Source organism: Anolis sagrei, chromosome 1 (genome assembly GCF_037176765.1).
Source record: "Anolis sagrei isolate rAnoSag1 chromosome 1, rAnoSag1.mat, whole genome shotgun sequence".
Classification (NCBI taxonomy): Eukaryota; Metazoa; Chordata; class Lepidosauria; order Squamata; family Dactyloidae; genus Anolis; species Anolis sagrei.
The window spans coordinates 195,199,457-195,218,932 of NC_090021.1; the positions used below are offsets into that span (position 1 = coordinate 195,199,457).

The window sequence follows — 19,476 nt, forward strand, 5'->3', positions numbered from 1 at the left end:
TGACATTATGATAAAAAAAGAAATAAAATAGAAAGCAAAGGAAACAGTTTGTTTGTGAATATTGAGAGGAAGCAAGGAGTGGAGGAGAATCATGGCATGTAATTGCTGCCAGGATACTGGAACTTCAGCGGAGGCCCCTACCTCACAGAAATCAGTAATGGAAAGCCAGCCATGTCCAGAACCATTGACAGGTTTTGTCCATCAGTGAAAAGGTACACTACACTAATGGGTGGAATACAAAGCAACAGCAAGATGGACACAGTATTGTGTGATAACAATGCCCAAAGACTCTATTATCTTGCTGAAATTCCACTTTGCATATGGTGAAGTCCTTGATCTGTCCCCCATGCTGTTTAACATATCCATGAAGCTGCTGGCAGATATCATCTGGAGTTTTAGAGTTCAGTGTCAAATTTGTGCAGTCGACACCCAACTCTGTTGCTCCTTTCCACCAAAAACCTAGGATGCTGTCCTGGTCCTAAAACAGTGCCTTTCATCAGTAATGGATTGTAGGAGGGTTAACAAATTGAAATTGAATCCAGACAAGACAGAGGTGCTCCTGGTTAGTCACAAGGCCGATCAAGGTTTAGAGCAGAGGTTCTCAAGCTGTGGGTCCCCATATGTTTTGATGTTCAACACCCAGAAATCCTGACAGCTGGTAAACTGGCTGGGATTTCTGGGAGTTGTAGACCAAAACACCAGGGAACTCACTAGTTGAGAACCACTGGTATAGTGTTACAGCCTGTGTTGGATGGGGTTACACTCCCCCCGAAGACACAGGTTCACAGTTTGGGTGTAATCCTGGATTCATTACTGACCTTGGAACCTCAGGTGTCTGCAGTGGTCAGGAGTGCATTTGCACAATTAAAACTTGTGCGCCAATTGTGCCCGTACCTTGAGATACCTGACTTGACCATGGTGGTCCACTCCTTAGTCACATCCTGATTGGACTACGGCAATGCTCTCTACGTGGGGCTGCCTTTGAAGTTAGCCCAGAAGCTTCAGTTGGATCAGAGATCGGCAGCCAGATTACTAACTTGGGCTCCGTTCATGGAAAGAACCACCCCCATATTGCGGCAGCTCCACCTTCTGCTGATCTGCTTCTGGGCTAAATACAAAAAACTGGTTATTACCTTTAAAGACCTAAATGGTTTGGGCCCAGGCTATTTAGTAAACTGCATCTCCACATACAAACCTGCTTGGACACTACCATCAGCAGAGGAGGCCCTGCTCTCAGTCCCCATCCCCCCCATCGCAAGCATAATTGGTGGGAACGAGAGAAGGGGCCTTCTCAGTGGTCACCCCCACCTCTGGAACTCCTTCCCTAAAGAGATTAGAATAGCTTCCTCTTTAACCTTCTTTAGAAATAACTAAAACTTTCTTATGTGCTCAGGTGTATAAAGATGAGAAATCTTAGTATCTTATACGGACTACTCACCCTGGCTGCTAGCAGTAGTTAATTTTATAGTTAATTTTATAATTTATAATTTCAAATTAGACATGTTTCATTGATCTGACTCCTCCATTTTCTTGATGGATTACTATGGAATTGTAAATGTTACATGTTATTATTATTATTATTATTATTATTATTATTATTTTAATACCAAGTCTTATTTTTGGTTTAAACATGGATCTCTGGGGATTTGGGGTGGGGTAGTTATTTTTCTCTGTTTTTCTATGGCATTGAATGTTTGCTGACTTTGTTCACTGCCTTGAGTCTCTTTGGGGAGATAGGACAGTATATAAATGAAGTTTTTTATTATATTATTATTGATCTGTAGTGTAGAGATGTCCAAAGCTATTGCTTACTCAACATAAACATTGTTCCTGATTTTCCACACACCCCCCCCCCCCCCCCGCTTATCTTTTACACAGATGTATTCCCATTTGGTGGAAATGTGATGGACAAAGAGATTGCCGGGATGGCTCTGATGAACCTTCCACCTGCCCACATAGATACTGTCCTGTTGGGCAGTTCCAGTGTAACGATGGCAATTGTACCAGCTCTCACTATTTGTGCAATGGCCTGTCAGACTGCCCAGATGGATCAGATGAAGACCATGTGCTTTGTGGTATGTGACAAGTGCTTTGTTCTTAATATAATGTCACTATATTAACCACTTATTAATAACAAGTAAGCTAGGGAATTTGGAGATCTAAGAACCATCAGCATTACAGGAAAAGAAAAATAGACAAAACCTCTTTTCAATAGTTAACAAAGTAGCCAGGTTTCTACATCATGACAATTCAGAATTCAGTAGAATTTTACTTTGAGGGACATGAACTAGTGCCTGGTTTCTGATTTTCAGTCACTCCCACTTGCAGAAGAGATTATTTTGCAGAAATATCCAGGATTTGCTCTTGACTTCTTTCTTTGGCTTAGTCTGAGGCCCCTTCTACACTACCATAAAATCCAGATTGTCAAATTAGATAACCCATATAACCTGGTTTGAACTGGATTATATGAGTCTACATTGCCATATAATCCAGGTCAAAGCAGATAATCCGATTTTATATGGTAGTGTAGAAGGGATTTGAAAGCAACAGGGGAAATAGTCCTCATTGCTGCCATCCTGAGGTATTATCATGGGGTGAGGCACTGATGAGCAGGTACGAGGCCAAGATTTTCATGTTTCACCCAGCCACCTATCTCTTGCCAGTCAACTGTCAGAAGCATGGTAGACTGCCACTATACTTTCCCTAACCACACAGTTTCAGCTAGGAGAATCCTAGACCTACATTCTCAAGTTTCTAAGAAGGAAGGAAAACAAGCAATACCCACTAGAGTCTTAGACCAATAACCAGAAAATGTAAAACATGACCAAATGATCAGGATTGGATTTAGTGCAAAGGTAGCTGCAGAATAAGCACACCCAGCACCAATTTAACACTATTGCAATACCAAGATATCTTTGAAAAATATGTTACAAAAGGTAGAAAATATCAGAGGCCTAGCTATCTAGATACATTTAACAAAAGATGAGGCAGGATTTCTGACTGCAGGAACTAAACAAATAGAATGCAATACTTTCCCTTTTCCAAGACAGGAGAACAGTAGCATACATTTTAACAAATGTGTAGCAAGAAACATGAACTACACCATTGGTTTGAAGCAAGCATGTAGGGCTTCATTAGGCAATCAAGAGGCTAGAATCTTGGAGTGTTTTAGTGTTTACACATCAGTAACTTTTCACGACTCAGAATAAATTGCTTTTGCTTGGCAATTCTCAGATTTTGCTGATAACAGACTAGTTATCTGTAATATCAGTGATGGAACCAGAGTCTGGTTTTATGGCAGGCATTATGGGAAACAGGCCCGTAGCCAGGATTTCGTTTCGGGGGGGGGGGGGGGGGCTGAATTTTTTTCAGGAGGGGGGTTCGGGGGTGAGTTTTGGGGCGGGGGGCTGAGTCTGAGTGAAAGAGGGTCTAGCCTAGCAAACCTTTTGTATCATTATCCCAATACCCTCGTGCATATGGGATATATTGAGTATGGTGATCAGATCATGATATGAATAAACATAACAGTTTAAATAATGCACCAGTAAGGACTTTTCGCGAACCACCATGGGAATTTCGGGGGGGGGGGCTGAAGCCCCCCGAGCCCCCCCCGCCCCCCGGCTACATGCCTGATGGGAAATTAACTAGATAGTTTGTTTTGATGCTTCCTCTGATAGCAAGCATAAATGTGGAAGCCATCATATGAGTTTCTCCACAGTTAGCCAGGACTGAACATGGCACCACATTTTGTCAGATAAAACTCTCCTATCAATTATCTTCAGCCTTAAGATCAGTTAGGATATCATCTAGATGTGGTTCCATCTCCCCACCTCTCTGCATGATTAGCACTACTATGAATCCACAATGAGGATTGCTCAAAATGCTATCATCATCATTCATAGATCTGTTCAGATAAGGTTCTACAGCATCGACTTTCCTTTTTATAACAATGTCAAGATAACACAGATTTGGTTCCTCTTAGCCAACCACCAGTGTGAGTCTCACCAGTGGCAGTGTGACAACAAGCGATGCATCCCAGAAGCCTGGCAGTGTGACCGAGAGGATGATTGTGGTGATAACTCAGATGAAGACAGTTCTCATTGTGCCAGCAGAACCTGCCCTCCGGGACAATTTAAGTGTGACAATGGCCGCTGCATCCCCCAGACCTGGAAATGTGATGTGGATGATGACTGTGGAGATAACTCTGATGAACCAGTTCATGAATGCAGTAAGTTGTGCACAGCTTTTATTGACATGTATTTATTGAAGAACTTTGAATGCATTTGGCTGACTTTGCTTCTAATGATGATAGTAATATGCTAGGCACACACAATAATCACAGCAGAATCTAATCTCCAGTGGAGGAGATTGAAATAAATGCTCCAGAAGTTGTTAAAGGCTTTCATGGCCAGAATCACTGGATTGTTGTAGGTTTTTTGGGCTATATGGCTATGTTCTTGAAGCATTCTCTCCTGATGTTTTGCCTGCATCTATGGCAAGCATCCTCAGGAGAGAATGCTTCTAGAACATGGCCATACAGCCCAAAAAACCTACAACAACCCAGCTTCAGAATTTAGTTGTGAAGACTGCAGAGAATAAAGGAAAAATATAGGCACATTGATTACACATCAAAAAGGCCACATCTCCTTAATGTATTCAGGGTAGTCCTTTGGTACTTAGCAAGCACCAAGAAACTGAGCTTTGCCTCTGAAACAGGTATAGATTTCTTGACGTTTAGATTGAAACTCATAGTGAATTAAAAGCTCTACTGATGTGGAAGCCATCATCTAATTCTGCTAATTCAATGAGAATCTTTATTACTATATTGAAAATATGTGAGAAGAATTCACTCCTTGATCAGTCTTTAAGAAACCAAACTATAGGTGCAGTTGATAAAAGACTTATAGGTTCACTTTGGATAAAAATTTTTTTCACATGCTCTGTCTTGCATGGAGAACTTTTGAACAACCATATGAGGCACTTACTTACTTACTTACTTAGGCGATCCCTCGTTTTCCGAGGATGATTGTCTTCCAGTGTTCTTGAGGGTCCGTATGTGGCTGTGGAGCCCTATTCTTGCTCTGCATCTTCTTCCGCAGTGAGAGCATTGGTTTCCAGGTGGAAGGCGGTCTCGGTCGGGGTTGGCTTGACGCGCCTTCCTCTTGGCATGCTTCGCCCTTTCGCCCTCCATTCGTGCCTCTCCAAATTCTGCAGCACTGCTCCATCTAGCAGACAGATATTGCTGTCAGACATTGCTGTTGTCACATACAGCAATAATGCTGTTTAGAAAAGGACATTAGAGAAGAGAGCAGACATGGAAGATGTCTGCTTTTATATCTTCAGAGGACTACTGAAATGGTGGATATTATCTTATTTGAACATCAAGGTGAGGTAGGACAAATTGGTATTAGGTAAAGTTGGGAGCAATGTGGCCACGACATGTGACTGATTTGATGCAATGTTAGAGAATACCAAAATCTCAGTGGTTCTATTATTCATATCAGATGAGGCACTTGTGACCAATTTTCTGCTCTGGGATGCTTCACAGATTCACAGACTGCCAAAAATGTCACTCCTCTCCAAGAAAAACAAGTGGCAAGATTTTTATTTTATAATAAGGATTGAAGCTTTTTGGGGGCAGTGGGACAGTAGGCTGTTAAAAAAAAAACTTAATAGCAGTTCCAGGAAAAGTAAGGTACTCCAGAGAATTATTGAGGAGCATGTGCTCTGTCAATTTCTGATTGTCTATGAACATGCAGATGACTTGATCTTCCATGGTGGCCTTCAAACTCTAACTTCTAACTTAGGTACCAGAACGTGTTTAGAATATTGTACTTCTCTGCTGTGTAGTTGAACTTGAGCACATGAAGGTGGAAAAGTCTTTTAGACATTTAAATATAAACACATCTACGAAAGGCCGTGAGACCTGTAATTTATCAGCATTGTACAAGATGTTCTTTTGGAAGTAGTTTGATGGCAAGACTCTGTATTTAGAAGAAAGAAAAAAGAATTCAATCCTTCAGAAATTAAATTTAAACTCTTCCTTTTACTTCAGTGGGCCCTTCCTATCGATGTGATAACCATACAGAATTCAGCTGCAGAACTAATTATCGGTGTGTCCCGCTTTGGGCTGTGTGTAATGGCCACAATGATTGCAGAGACAACAGTGATGAACAAAGCTGTGGTATGTTTAAGGGCTGAAGAAATGTATTTAAAATGGGCATGTACTAACTGATGTACTCTAGGTTATAAAGCAACAGAATATGTATGTGTTGGGATTTGTGCATTCAAGAATCCACAGTAAGAATTAGCAGTGTATCACTATAATCTAGTGATTGTAGACGGACCCCTAAATTATACGGATGTTGAATTCTATGTGGATTCTGTGGCGGTTAGAGGAGAGTTCTGCCCCCAAAACATTATTTGAACTTCAATAACAAGTTATTTTCATTTGGTGTCATGACCAGAGGTGGCAGGTGACTGATTTGATTACTAACTCCACTAAAGCTCACGTATGGTCTTACTGTAGAAGATATTATTGGCTGGTTTGCTCAGCTAATAAAGGAAACCTGATGTGTTGTGGAACTGAGGTTGTACTTTGTTAGATGCTATTAGGGATCATAGTAAACATTAGTGTTATTTTTCTGTCAAACCTTTATGCAAAACATAACAGAATACTTGCCTTGCTGGTATTATTTCCCTTCTACTCCACAAAGTTTGTGTCTAAGACATTCCTTCAAAATATACTTCTTGTAGCTTGACATCTTGCTGTTGTGTTATGCATGTATACATCCTGATCTTTTCAAATTATATTTGAGAACAGCATATTAATATATGCTGCCCTATTTACTGCTCTGTGTATTGTGTGTGTTGCAGAAACACGGACTTGTGATCCTTTGGGCGATTTCCGCTGTGATAATCACCGCTGTATCCCACTGCGATGGAAATGTGATGGAGATAATGACTGCGGAGATGAGTCTGATGAACAAAACTGCAGTACGTTCTTTCCTTCCTTTGTAGTACTTGTAGTAATGTAAACCCAGCACTGAAATATTGTTTAATATCCTGTATAAATGGAGCTTTTCAGCCTTGCTTACTAGTCATATATGCTTTTCAGAGTTTTTACCCACATAATTAAAAAGGCTTTTATTAAAGCAGCTCTTTGGTGTATGCAGAACAACTACTGACAAGTCCAAAAGTTGTAGATTACTTGGTCTTGTAAATGAAAAATGTATTAATGGGATATATTACACATTTTGTTTTGCGATGAACAATTTGATTCTAAATAATATTATCAGATAAGATGCAAATTAAAACATTATAAAAATTTAATACTTGCATATTTAGAAAAGGGCAGAGGTATGGAGTGACATATTACACTGGCCAACACACATTTTGGTGCTTCAAATGTTAGCCCTGTTTCTGGGTATATTTGAGCCACCAATTCAAAAAATGGCACCAGTTTCCCCCTGTCAGCCCTAGGTTTTGAGATACAGAACATAAGGCATCTACCAGTTGCCAACCTCTCGCCCATAGAAAATCACGATAACCATATCTAAAAAACTAGAGATGATGCAGTCTATTCAATGCAATTTTCTGAATCAGCACCCCCTATAACCCCAGAAACAGTCCTCAAAACCAAGACACCAAGAATTGTTGTTGTTGTTCTATATTATTTAGTGACATTTAGAATTAAACCATAACATTTGTGGCAACTCATACATATTTCTGCTATTTTGTCATTTCAAAATAGATAAATACCATATTTCATCAGACCTAAGGTGCCATCAGATTATAGGAATTTTCTTAGAATATTTTTACAACTTCCACCGCATGCACAATACCTTGTTTTTGTTTGAATTTGGTCAACTGTCAGGGAAAATTCTTTTGAGAGCAGAAAAGTTGAAAAATTGCAGGAGTGTAAGTGGTTGTGAGGACTTTTAAGAAGTTGAATAACGACCCTGATTTACCTTATTATATCTCTGATGCCTCTCTTTATTTCAAGGTCCCCGTGAGTGCACAGAAAGTGAATATCGGTGTGACAATCTGCGTTGCATTCCTTCTCGGTGGATATGTGACCATGACAATGACTGTGAAGACAACTCAGATGAACGGGACTGTGGTGAGTGTTGCTGTACAGAACAGGCTTTCAGTATCCTGAGAGAGATAGTGCGGAGTAATCAGAGCTATCCCCAGTGTTGTATCCGATCACCTATTGCAAACATTGCTGAGCTACCTCTTTCCTCCTCCCACTCACAGCCTACAGAAGTAGAACCTGAGTGGAAGGACCTCCAACCTTCCATGGTCTGGTTTAGGACCTTCATTCTTACATTGCTGGAGACCAGAGGCTCCTTTCCCCCTATATATTTATATTTTAAAATATTTCAACATCCATTTATTCTTCTTTTTAGAGCTAAGGACCTGCCACCCAGGTTACTTCCAGTGTGACAGTGGGCATTGTGTTGCCGAAAGGTTTAGATGTGATGGAAGTGCAGACTGTCTGGATTTCTCTGATGAAGCAACTTGTCGTGAGTATCCTGAAGTGTGTGTGTGTGTGTGTGGTTTTTTGTTTTTGTTTTTTTGGGATTTTGGAAAACTTGTATTTGGAAATACATACATATTTTGAATGTTGGGGGATTTGGGAATACTTGAATATACATAATGAGATAGCTTGGAAATGGGAACAGTGCCTAGGCACAGAATTGATGTATGGTTTATATACACCTGTACAAATAATCTGAAGGTACTTTTGTATACAGTATTTTAATAATTTGCGCATGAAACACAGGTTGTGTATATGGAATCATTAGAAAGCAAAGATGTCACTATAACAGTCACCCAAAGTATTTTGGAATACTTTGGATTTAGAAATCTGCACAATATTATGCATAAAAATAAGAGAAATAATGAAAGCTCAATTTCCTTTTACCAGCTACTCGCTATCCCAATGGTACTTATTGTCCACGCACAATGTTTGAATGCAAGAACCATGTTTGTATTCAGCCATATTGGAAATGTGATGGAGATGATGATTGTGGAGATGGCTCAGATGAAGAACTTCAGTTCTGCTGTAAGTTACAGAAAGTTGTTTGAAATTATCTCTGTCTGGGCTAGGCTCTTAAGGACCCCTGTGAATGTAATATAATGTTAGCTTTTTTACTGGGATTCAAGGATGACGATGGTGAGGGGAATGAGATGGGAAGAACTAGCTTAGTCTTTTCATCTGTTTGTGTTCCTTGACCCCGAATATGGTCAGTATTGCATTATAGCAGCACTACTGTGTAGCTATCAAAAGCATATGCTTGGCATATATGATTTCTCCCAGAGTTTGATACTGAAACTGAGACATATGTACTGTGTGGAGTTTTTGCACAAGCAGAGCATTTTTTTGGAATATCAATATAAACCAGAGGTATGAATTATGCAGCTTCCCTTATACATACAATTGCCCTACGTATCATGGGCAATTGTCAGGAATGCTGGGAGATAAAGAATCGTCTCTTGGGAAGAAAGAAGAACCCTATATGCTTTGTTTTGCTTAAAAGAGGAGTTTACAGGTTTATATAAAAAATGCTTGGCAGGAAGATTTTCAGCCACTTCTGGTTTTGATGAGAATATGTGATGTGATCAAGAGTAGTGGAAGATTTGCCCCACACATCCTCCAAAACTGCCTAACCCTTAACTTAGAACTCCTTTAAAAATAAACGTTTATGTTGGTACCCAATACTCAAAACTAAAATCTCACCGACTTATTTAATTTCAGTGGATATTACCTGTGAACCACCATTTCGCTTTCGCTGTGGGAATAATCGCTGCATCTACAGCCATGAACTGTGCAACCAGAAAGATGACTGTGGAGATGGAAGTGATGAGAAAGAAGAGCACTGTAGGTCTATCCATGTGCATAAAATACAAAAATTAGTAATATAGCATGCTTTGTGATTATTTCATTTGGTACAGGGGCCATGGTTTCAAATTCATCAAATGTTACATTTTTAAGAAATAAAGTAGTAAAGTGTTAAGTTATATGTATTGTCAAAAGCTTTCATGGCCAGAATCACTGGGTTGTTGTAAGTTTTTCAAGCTGTATGGCCATGTTGCAGAAGCATTCTCTCCTGATGTTTTGCCTGCATCTGTGGTAGGCATCCTCTGAGGTTGTGAGGTTAATTTATAGTTGCTATGTTCAAGATGTCTTTTATGTACAGTTATTCTGGGTTATTATATTTGTACTTATTGTCATCGAGGCATGTAATGTTTGCCTTTTTGTTTGTTGGAATCCGCCCTGAGTCCACCAGGAGAGATAGGGCGGAATATAAATAAAGTTTTATTATATTATTAATAATAATAATTCTCCTCTTATACCTTTGAATCCTTAATTGAATTCTATAATTGTCAATCTAAAAATGTGGTCTCCATCATATATTCACTATTATTTCATAATAGTAATTTTAGGCTATATGGCTTACAACTTCAATGGGACTGTGATCTAGGACATACCATCAGAGATGGTGATTGGAAATGAAAACCTATTAAATCAATTTCTGTACTTTCAAGGGAGAGAGTGTACACTTTCCTTTATAAGTGGGATTTAATGCAGGTATCTTTGTCAAAATAATTGTCCTAAGACTTAAACTTGTTGTATAGCAAGGTCTGTAGCATTCACTCAACAACAACTGAGGAATGTATGTGTTCATTTCATTTTCATGTAGGTAGAGAGCCTACTCCTAAGCCTTGCACTACTGAAGAATTCAAGTGTGGCAATGGAAATTGCATTCCTCTGCATTATGTGTGTGATAATTATGATGATTGTGGAGACCACTTTGATGAACTTGGCTGCAGTAAGTATCACAGAAAGGACATTCAAGTCTTACTACAAATACATCACAATGGGAAGGAAAATGATACTGACATGGGAGTTTTGTATATTTCTAGGTGAGATAGAAAACATTCTTCATATACAGAATGGCCCAGTCAATGGCATCTTACATTTGTAACTCTTCTATGTTTTCATACCATTTCTCCCACCTTTTTTGTTTGGATTAACAACAACAACAACAAATGTTCAGGAGGAAAAGCAACAATAGATGTGCAGTGCCTTTGATTGACCACTTGGAGATTTCCATTTGGATACTGGGAGAAGTTATAAAACCCAAAGAATTAAAATCAATTCAGAGATCCAGTCCCAATTCCAAGTCCTCTCTAACTGGAGTACAAGTCTCTTATTCTTTCTCTGCCTTGTTGCCCATCTCTCTTCTGCTTTGCTGGTGGCAATAGTCCTTCCTATGTAGTGAAAGGCTGTTGAGCAATCCTTCCTCCATCACATATTTCAAAGAGCAAGTCTATTGCAACTCCTGCAATCCAAGGGAAGAGAAGTATCCCTATGTTGCCAACATGTTTTTCTTAAGCATGCTGGGAAAGAGTTGAGTCCATGCTGACTATTGCCATTTTCAACTGTTTACTTAAAAGTTGTTTTGAATTGTTTTAAATTATAATTTTTGTTCTGTGCTTTTTTTTCAGATTCTGGGACAGGTAGAACATGTGCTGAAAATATTTGTGAACACAACTGTACCAATTTATCTGAAGGTGGCTTTATATGTACCTGCCGGCCTGGATACAGCCCCAATGACCTGAATAGAAACAACTGTGAAGGTATTTTACATATTCAGATTCTTTTCTGCTTTAGATATTTTCAGTGATTTGTTGCCTCCTTTTGGTCATTTTCATTATGCTATCAAGTATTTAGTAAGATGAATTAAACTGTTTCACTGGGTTGCTGTGAGTTTTCCAGGCTGTATGGCCTTGTTCCAGAAGCATTCTTTCCTGACGTTTCACCACATCTATGGCAGGCAGGTGGTGAGGTCTCTTGAAAACTAGGCAAGTGAGGTTTATATATCTGTGGACTGTCCAGGGTGGGAAAAAGAACTCTTGTTTGCTTGAGGCAGGTGTGAATGTTGCAAATAGCTACCTTGATTCGTATTTAATGGCCTTGCAGTTTCAATGCTTGGCTGGTTGCTGCCTGGGGGAATCCTTTGTTGGGAGGTGTTAGCTGGCCCTGATTGATTCTTGTTTGGAATTCCCCTGCTTTTTGGGTGTTACTCTTTATTTACTGACCTGATTTTTAAGAGTTTTTTAAAAAAATACTGGTAGCCAGATTTTGTTCATTTTCATGGTTTTCTCCTTTCTGTTGAAATTGTCCACATGCTTGTGGATTTCAATGGCTTCTCTGTGTAGTCTGACATGGTGGTTGTGAGAGTGGTCCAGCATTTCTGTGTCCTCAAATAATATGCTGTGTCCAGGTTGGTTCATCAGGTGCTCTGCTATGGCTGGCTTCTCTGGTTGAAGTAGTCGGCAGTATCTTTCATGTTCCTTGATTCATTTCTGTTTCTTTCCTTTAACTTAACAACCACATTTGAATAAATTAGTAAACTAGGCTTCTGATAGGCCCCGGTATATTGTGGGTGGGCTCCTTCCTTGTGCATCTATTGTTAAGAGTAAACCAGGACTCACCAGGTGAATGCAGTCAGTTTGTAAAATTAGAGGGAGGAAAAAAGAATCAGGGGGGGACGGGACCCTGAAAACAAGATTGGACTATAGTCTTAAAAAATCATGTAGGAAGAGTTAAATTGGAATGACTATTGGAGGGCAGGGGTGGATGCGCTCATAAAAAGATGAGATGTTGGAAATAAAGGAAAACATCTGCTTGGGATTTATGAAATTGAAGGGAGGGAGAAAATGCAAGAGATACATTTTTAAAAAATAACATTGATCTGCTTGCTGTGAGAATACTGGAATACCAGATTCTGTGGAGCTTTGATGTGATCTAGAAAATAAGCATTCTGTTCTTTAAAATAACCTCTTTAACACTGGCATTTCTCTCTTTTCCTCTCTGCTTTCAGACATCAATGAGTGTGATATATTTGGAACTTGCCCTCAGGTTTGTCAGAATACCAAAGGAAGTTACGAATGTTTTTGTGCCGAGGGGTTTAGATCTGTTGGGGACCAGCAGGGCAAGCAGTGTGCTGCTAATGGTAAGCTCAGCCAGCATTTCTATACAGGGGAATTATATTAAAATCGGGTACTGTGGACTTTCTTGGGAACAAGTCTTTCTTCTTTCTTCTTATTTTTTCTGCTTGGATCAATGCCTTACAGTGTGTGTTTTTTTCAGTCTGTGTTTGTTTTCCTTGTTAGCAATAAATGGGTAGTTAACACTGGTCAAATAGCATTAAAACTTTAAACTAGATGTAAAAGTTTGTTAGAAGCACATCAATCAGTATCATCAATATCACTCAAACAATTAATCCCTCCCTCTCAGCAACTGCACAGGTTAGATATTAAAGGCCTGTCTGAACACAAAGGTCTTTGCTGGCCAGTGAAAAGTTGACAGAAGGGAAGCCAAGCCTGTCTTTCCTTATCAGGTAATTCCAGGGCCTGTAAGCAACTCTTGAGAAGACCCACATGTCCACCAAATACGCTTGCAGTAGCAGTAGGGCTCAGAGACTGGCTTCCTCTGAAAATCTTAACATCTTGGGCAAGTTTATAGAAGAGAACATGATTTCCCAGGTAACCTTCCCATGTCATATAAAGTGTTATAGGAAATAACCTGAACTGAGCTTTGAAACAGACTGATATCTGGCAAAATTGAATTGCTGCAAAGGAATAATAATAATAATAATAATAATAATAATAATAATAATAAGCTTTATTTTTATACCGCACCACCATCTCCCCGAAGGGACTCGGGGCAGCTTACAAGGGGACAAGCCCAAAAACCCAGAGTAAAAATATACACAATAAAATAAAATGAAAACAAATTAAAATCACAATATATTATCTACAACCAGCTCTAATGATCTAGGTCAGGGGTTCTCAAACTTTTTCAACAATGGATTCCTTTTTGAAGCAAAAGTTTCTTGTGGAGCCCCAATAAATGTTTATATATTATATTGTATCATGTAGGAAAAGCACAAAGAATCCCCAACAGATGGCCACTCAGCCTTTGTAGTAGTAGTAGTAGTAGTAGTAACAATCATCATCATCGGAGCGACCCCAGAGGTCATCCAGTTTAACCCTCTTCTGCCATACAGGAAAAGCACAATCAAAGCATCCTACCCCAACAGATAGTTACCCAGCCTTAACAACAACAACAACAACAACACAATAGCAGAAATCCCAGGGGCCGTCCAGTTCAACGTCTTTCTGCCATGCATGAAAAGCACAGTCAAAGCACCACCTGAGTGGTGGGAGGGAAATAGGGTTTTGTAAGTAAGGAAGGCAAGGGGAAAAGTCTTTTGTGGCAAGGGACGTGGGGGGAGAGGGAGGAGCGGAGAAAGAGGAAGGAAAGTTTGGAGGACGAGGGAGGAGGAGGAAACCACAGAACCCATTGGTATGGTTCACAGAGCACACCTTGAGAACCCCTGATCAAGGTCCATTCACACTACAGAATTATAGGGCTGGTATTTCACTCTAACTCCCATAATTCTGTTCTGTTGAATCCTGAAAATAGCAGTTTAAGAAGAAACATTTTAAATTCTCAGCAAGCAAGCTCCTTTGATGTCTTGTCAAACTTCAAAATCCAAAATTCCTTAGGGTGCATTGTGGTAATACCACTATAATTGTGTAGTCCCTGGTCATATCATTCTGGACCAGCTGAAATGATCACATTTCAAGGGCAGCTCCACACTGAGTGTATTGCAGTCATCCAACTGAAGCCATGGCAGGTTTCATTATGCCCAGGTCAATGCCAACTTTTTCATGTGCATTTCCATCCTAGTTGTATATAAAATCATAGCTCTAGGGCTCATGAAAAACACTGCCCATTGCTAGACTACATGGTCTGAAAAAAATACATTAACTTCCTGTTAATGTGTCCTCCTACCAACCCCCCCCCCCCCCCGACATACACACACTTGATTTCATTTCCCTGATATCCTTTCAAGTTTCCAGAAAACAAAGAGGGCTGTTCATTTGGTTGTCAACAGAAGCAAAATTAACAGTAACAATTTCTCTAAAGAGAGATTAGATTGATATAAATCACAGACATTTTGCTGACAGATTGGCATTTATTGTTCATGGCCTAATGAGCATTAATAAAAAAAATGTATTACATTTATAATATGCACCTGTAGACTCTTGTCGTACAGGAGGGTCAGGGTAGTCTTAGTTAATGCCCATGACTTTTATGTCTGATAGAGCTGAGTGGATAAAGTCTTACTTTGAGCAATGAAAGGAAAGGGAAACAAAGATTGCTTGACATGGGGCAGAAAATTAACAAATATCATAAGCAATTCCAGATGATGATGTATATGGTAAAATGCATCCTTGTTTCTGTTTTAAGAACTTGCTTTGCTAGAAGTCTAAGGAATGAAAAAAAAAAACCCAAAACCCCCACAACTTTCTCAGTCCAACTCTCTGTAAACTCGTGAGTGTAACTAGAGATAGGATGCACTTAAACACCACTGCAAGGAAAATGTGGAAAGTCAATTGTAATGTATTTGCAATAATAGCCTATAAACCATACTGACTATACAAGCAGAAACTTCCAAAAATTGATTAGGTGTCTGAGGCAATTGATGTTTCAACTGACCACGTGTATTCCTTGATGGAAAGACCTGTTTAATATGTCAATGAAATATGTATTGCTGTCTTCCAGGAAACCCGCCAATCTTGCTGCTGCCTGACAATGTCCGTATTCGAAGGTATAATATGTCATCTGAGCAATACTCTGACTATATTGAAAATGAGGAACACATCCAAGCCATAGACTATGACTGGGATCCCGAGGGCATAGGCCTCAGTGAGTATTTATATATATTTATTTACTCCAGTTTTCATATCTAATCAAGAACTATCGAGAAGGAGGTATTTTGATTTGAGGGGTTGGAGATAATTTGATGCAAAATATGGTGTGCAACTCTTCAGGGTTTCCTGTGGAGAGGGCTCATGTGACCCATTTGTCTTCTATGTTTGCCTACCTACATACTAAAGTATAGCATCCTTGCTAATGAAAAAGCTGGCAACAGAAGATTCTGGCACTACTGTGAGATTCCTTCATCAGTTCACTCACATCAGTACTTGAGTTTTCAAAACAGAAGCCAATAGAAGCTGAATGCATGAAGAAATGATCTGGCTAGCCTTGCCCTTTCATTATCTGCTTCTCATGTAGAGTGTGAGAGTCTGGAAAGTAAAGAGTGTGGAGGCTCTTTACATAATCCAGAACACTGAAAAGTTAGTTTGTGATTATGTGGAGAGGTTGCATGCGTATTGGAGGCTGTCATTTTCAATTACTCTCTATACGAAGAAGACAGAGCTTCTTTCTTAACAGCTTCCTATAATGAAGTCTCCTCTAAACCATTGCTTCTATGACGTGTGAAACCAACATTTGTTGGTTGTTATTAGTTTCCTGTCATTGTTGGAATTTGGAAGAATGGTCTCTGTTTTTACCATATTGACAAAAAATATTAAATGACATTATAGTCTTGGCCTTGGATTGTCAAAGATGAAAGTGCTCATTTCAGCTGAAAGTATAATTAAACTGAATTTTCTGCAGGTATCGTATATTACAGCATCCTGGGACGTGGTTCAGAGTTTGGTTCAATCAAACGTGCCTACATCCCCACATTTGAAAGCAGTGGAAATAATCCTGTGAAGGAGGTTGATCTGAATCTGAGATATCTGGTCAGTCCTGTTGGTTTAGCTGTGGACTGGGTTGGAAGGTAAGCCCAAAACATGAACAAATCATAAACCTAATGTTTCATTTATTGTTGTTTCCCATGTTGTGAAAACTTTCCATCCTAAAAGGTGGTTTAGAAATCTGGTCTATTCTCCCTACAAGGGACCTTTTACCTGGATTTTCAAAATCTTGTGTTGGATAAATGTTTCATTTAAAAAAAAAACTATTTGGATTTCTGACATTGTAGGCATCTCTGTGTATACTAGTAGTATGCAAGTGAAGAAGGACCTTTAAGCATTGACTCATCTCCTTGAGTAAGTTCTTTCATAAACAGGTCTTAGGCCTTGAGGTCTTAATTTGCTTGTATTGTATTGAAAAGTCTGTTATTGTTGTCAATTATCTGTTTACTTCTGCTGCCAGTTGGCTACCATATGCTTTTGAATGGATTCTGAAAATCTCAGCAGGAACTTGGAGACCTTGAAACGGTTCTTGAGAGCAGTTCTTGAGAGACCATAGGATTGCATTTTTCTCCTTGTTTCTCACTTCAAGTTTTCTTTGTGCTCTAGAGCAGGAATTCTTAAACTGTGGGTCTCGACCTCAAATTTGGTCTCATTAACTGCATGTTAGGGTCCTGAAAAATTTGGCAATAGTAAAAGTCTTCTGAACACCACCCATTTACACTAACCTGTTAGCAACGACATGCATTGTTTACAGTGGAATCTGTAAAAGATATTTCAACTGTACTCCCCAAAAAGGAAAATCAGCCTTAGCAAGCTTTGCAAATGTAAATTTATCAGTAAATGTTTTATTTTTTTTATACCTGTTTTATATACCCATATACCTGGGGTCACGTAAACACTTCTGGGGCAAAAAGGGGTTGTGAATGGAAAGGTTTAACAAGCTCTGCTCTAGAAGAGTATTGATCTAATCTTTTGCTTAGAATTGTGTGGGTTTCTTTTCCTAGTAGTGCTTTGGATTCAGTCTGGCTAATTTGAGAAGATCTAAAAAGATCTCAACACTTGCATCAATACAGAGAATGTACTTATCTATTTTATTTATATTCCAGCTTTTTCCCAAAATGAGACTCAGTATTTGAATGGCTTTCACTGCCAGGGTTTAGTGTTGATTGACAGATTTACAGTTCTGGGAACATCTGCATGAATTCTGTGGCACAGAAGTCTACAATCTGTGCACTACATATGTGGCAAATTTAAAATATTGCATTAGAAACTCTTCGTTTGGTAATAGCAATTGTAGGATGCAATCCTTTATCAGGATCCCTAAATATTCTGTTGTGTTATTTACAAGCAACACATTTGTACATACTACCAATAACTTTTAGCTGTCACCTGTACCCATTACGAACAAATAAAAGAACAAGGAGACAAAAGATTCCCATTATGTTTGTCGATTCTAGTTTATCCATTCTCTAACAAGCCAAGAATTGAAATCCATTTTCAAACCTTGGCTTCAGGTTCTGGTTTGTCAGGGAAATAACAAAATAGTGGACAATAATGTAATGGATAAGAACTTCCAATTACCTTATAGTCCAAAGTTTTGTGGAACATAATGTTGGATTTTATTTACTTTAGCTGTTTACACTGGAGGAAAGATTCAGGCGAAGACAATTGGGCAGTGGACACAGGAAACAATACATCATAATACTAAAGAATTCTGCTTGTCTTTACATATTAACTAAGACATTGCTTTCTCATATACTGTGGCAACTGGTGACTAAAGAAACATATTTTTTTTCTCTGTCCTATTGCATCTGAACTGAACTAGGCACCTTTACTGGACTGATGCTGGGACAAATCGTGTGGAGGTGGCAAAGCTTGATGGCAGATACCGGAAGTGGCTCATCTATTCCCAGCTGGACCAACCAGCAGCTATTGCAGTCAATCCCAAACTTGGGTGGGCATTTTAAAGAAAGTTATTTTGCACACACTATAATCTCTTCTGCTTTGTGTTAACATTAGACGGCTGATGACAGACTCCACCAGGCAACTTCCTGCCGGGAATATAGTTAGAATGATCTGTAATAACTGAAATGCTGTAAATGCTCACCTCTCATCCCTTTTATAGCTTCCCAGTCGTTTGATATTTGTTATTAGCTACCCCCTATTTTAGATTCATACATGCACTTTAAACTGTAAGTTTAGTCTGTTTTATCTTTTTAATTTGTCTCTTTTATAACATGTTTTTAATCTGCTTTTAATCTGCTTTTATACCTACTTATCTACTTGGGAACTATACCTACTTTTATACCTACTATCTACTTGGGAACTGCGATTCCCTTCCTTGAGCACCGATGCCCCATTCTGTACTGTGCTGGTCAAAGACCGTAATAAATCATTGATTGATTCTGCTTTGTGTGATCTCCTTGCTCCCTACTCTATTCTGAGTCAAATCTTTTTTTTATTATGGTCATAGACCAGCATAAGGAGAGTGGGGACAGTGTGATAAAGCATAATACATTAAAATCTAGGCTAGAAGCTAAAATGCAAAGGTACTGTATATACTCAGGTATAAGCCTATTATTTTGCCCTTTTTTTAGGCTGAAAAGGGCCCCCTCAGCTTATACTTGAGTCAAGGTTATTTATTATTTTACTCTGTTGTTGTTGTTGTTATTATTATTTAAAACACAACAAGATGAATCCACAGCAGACATTCTGCTGGTTGTTGAATTGGATCATGCGTCGGACATTTCCCAAGTGTCTAGGACTGTGTGATGTATCGGCGAATAATGCTTGCAGATCCCAGTAAGGTGGCCTTCTGCAGCTGGCAGATGGTAATTTTGTTAGCGC

At 39.2% G+C, this 19,476-nt stretch overlaps 1 protein-coding gene across 7 annotated transcripts in view; it reads left to right on the top strand.

Annotated features, from left to right (window-relative positions):
* LRP2 (LDL receptor related protein 2) overlaps positions 1-19,476 on the top strand; it is a 172,318-nt gene that overhangs the window by 134,327 nt on the left and 18,515 nt on the right. For all 7 annotated transcript variants that reach the window (XM_067471724.1, XM_067471726.1, XM_067471728.1 and 4 more), the window contains 14 exons: positions 1,879-2,075; positions 3,983-4,228; positions 6,056-6,184; positions 6,877-6,996; positions 8,006-8,122; positions 8,412-8,528; positions 8,933-9,070; positions 9,764-9,886; positions 10,710-10,838; positions 11,518-11,649; positions 12,897-13,028; positions 15,650-15,793; positions 16,547-16,712; positions 18,455-18,583. In XM_067471724.1, the coding sequence (XP_067327825.1) occupies positions 1,879-2,075; positions 3,983-4,228; positions 6,056-6,184; positions 6,877-6,996; positions 8,006-8,122; positions 8,412-8,528; positions 8,933-9,070; positions 9,764-9,886; positions 10,710-10,838; positions 11,518-11,649; positions 12,897-13,028; positions 15,650-15,793; positions 16,547-16,712; positions 18,455-18,583 (2,019 nt within the window). The remainder of the gene's footprint in view (positions 1-1,878; positions 2,076-3,982; positions 4,229-6,055; positions 6,185-6,876; positions 6,997-8,005; positions 8,123-8,411; positions 8,529-8,932; positions 9,071-9,763; positions 9,887-10,709; positions 10,839-11,517; positions 11,650-12,896; positions 13,029-15,649; positions 15,794-16,546; positions 16,713-18,454; positions 18,584-19,476) is intronic.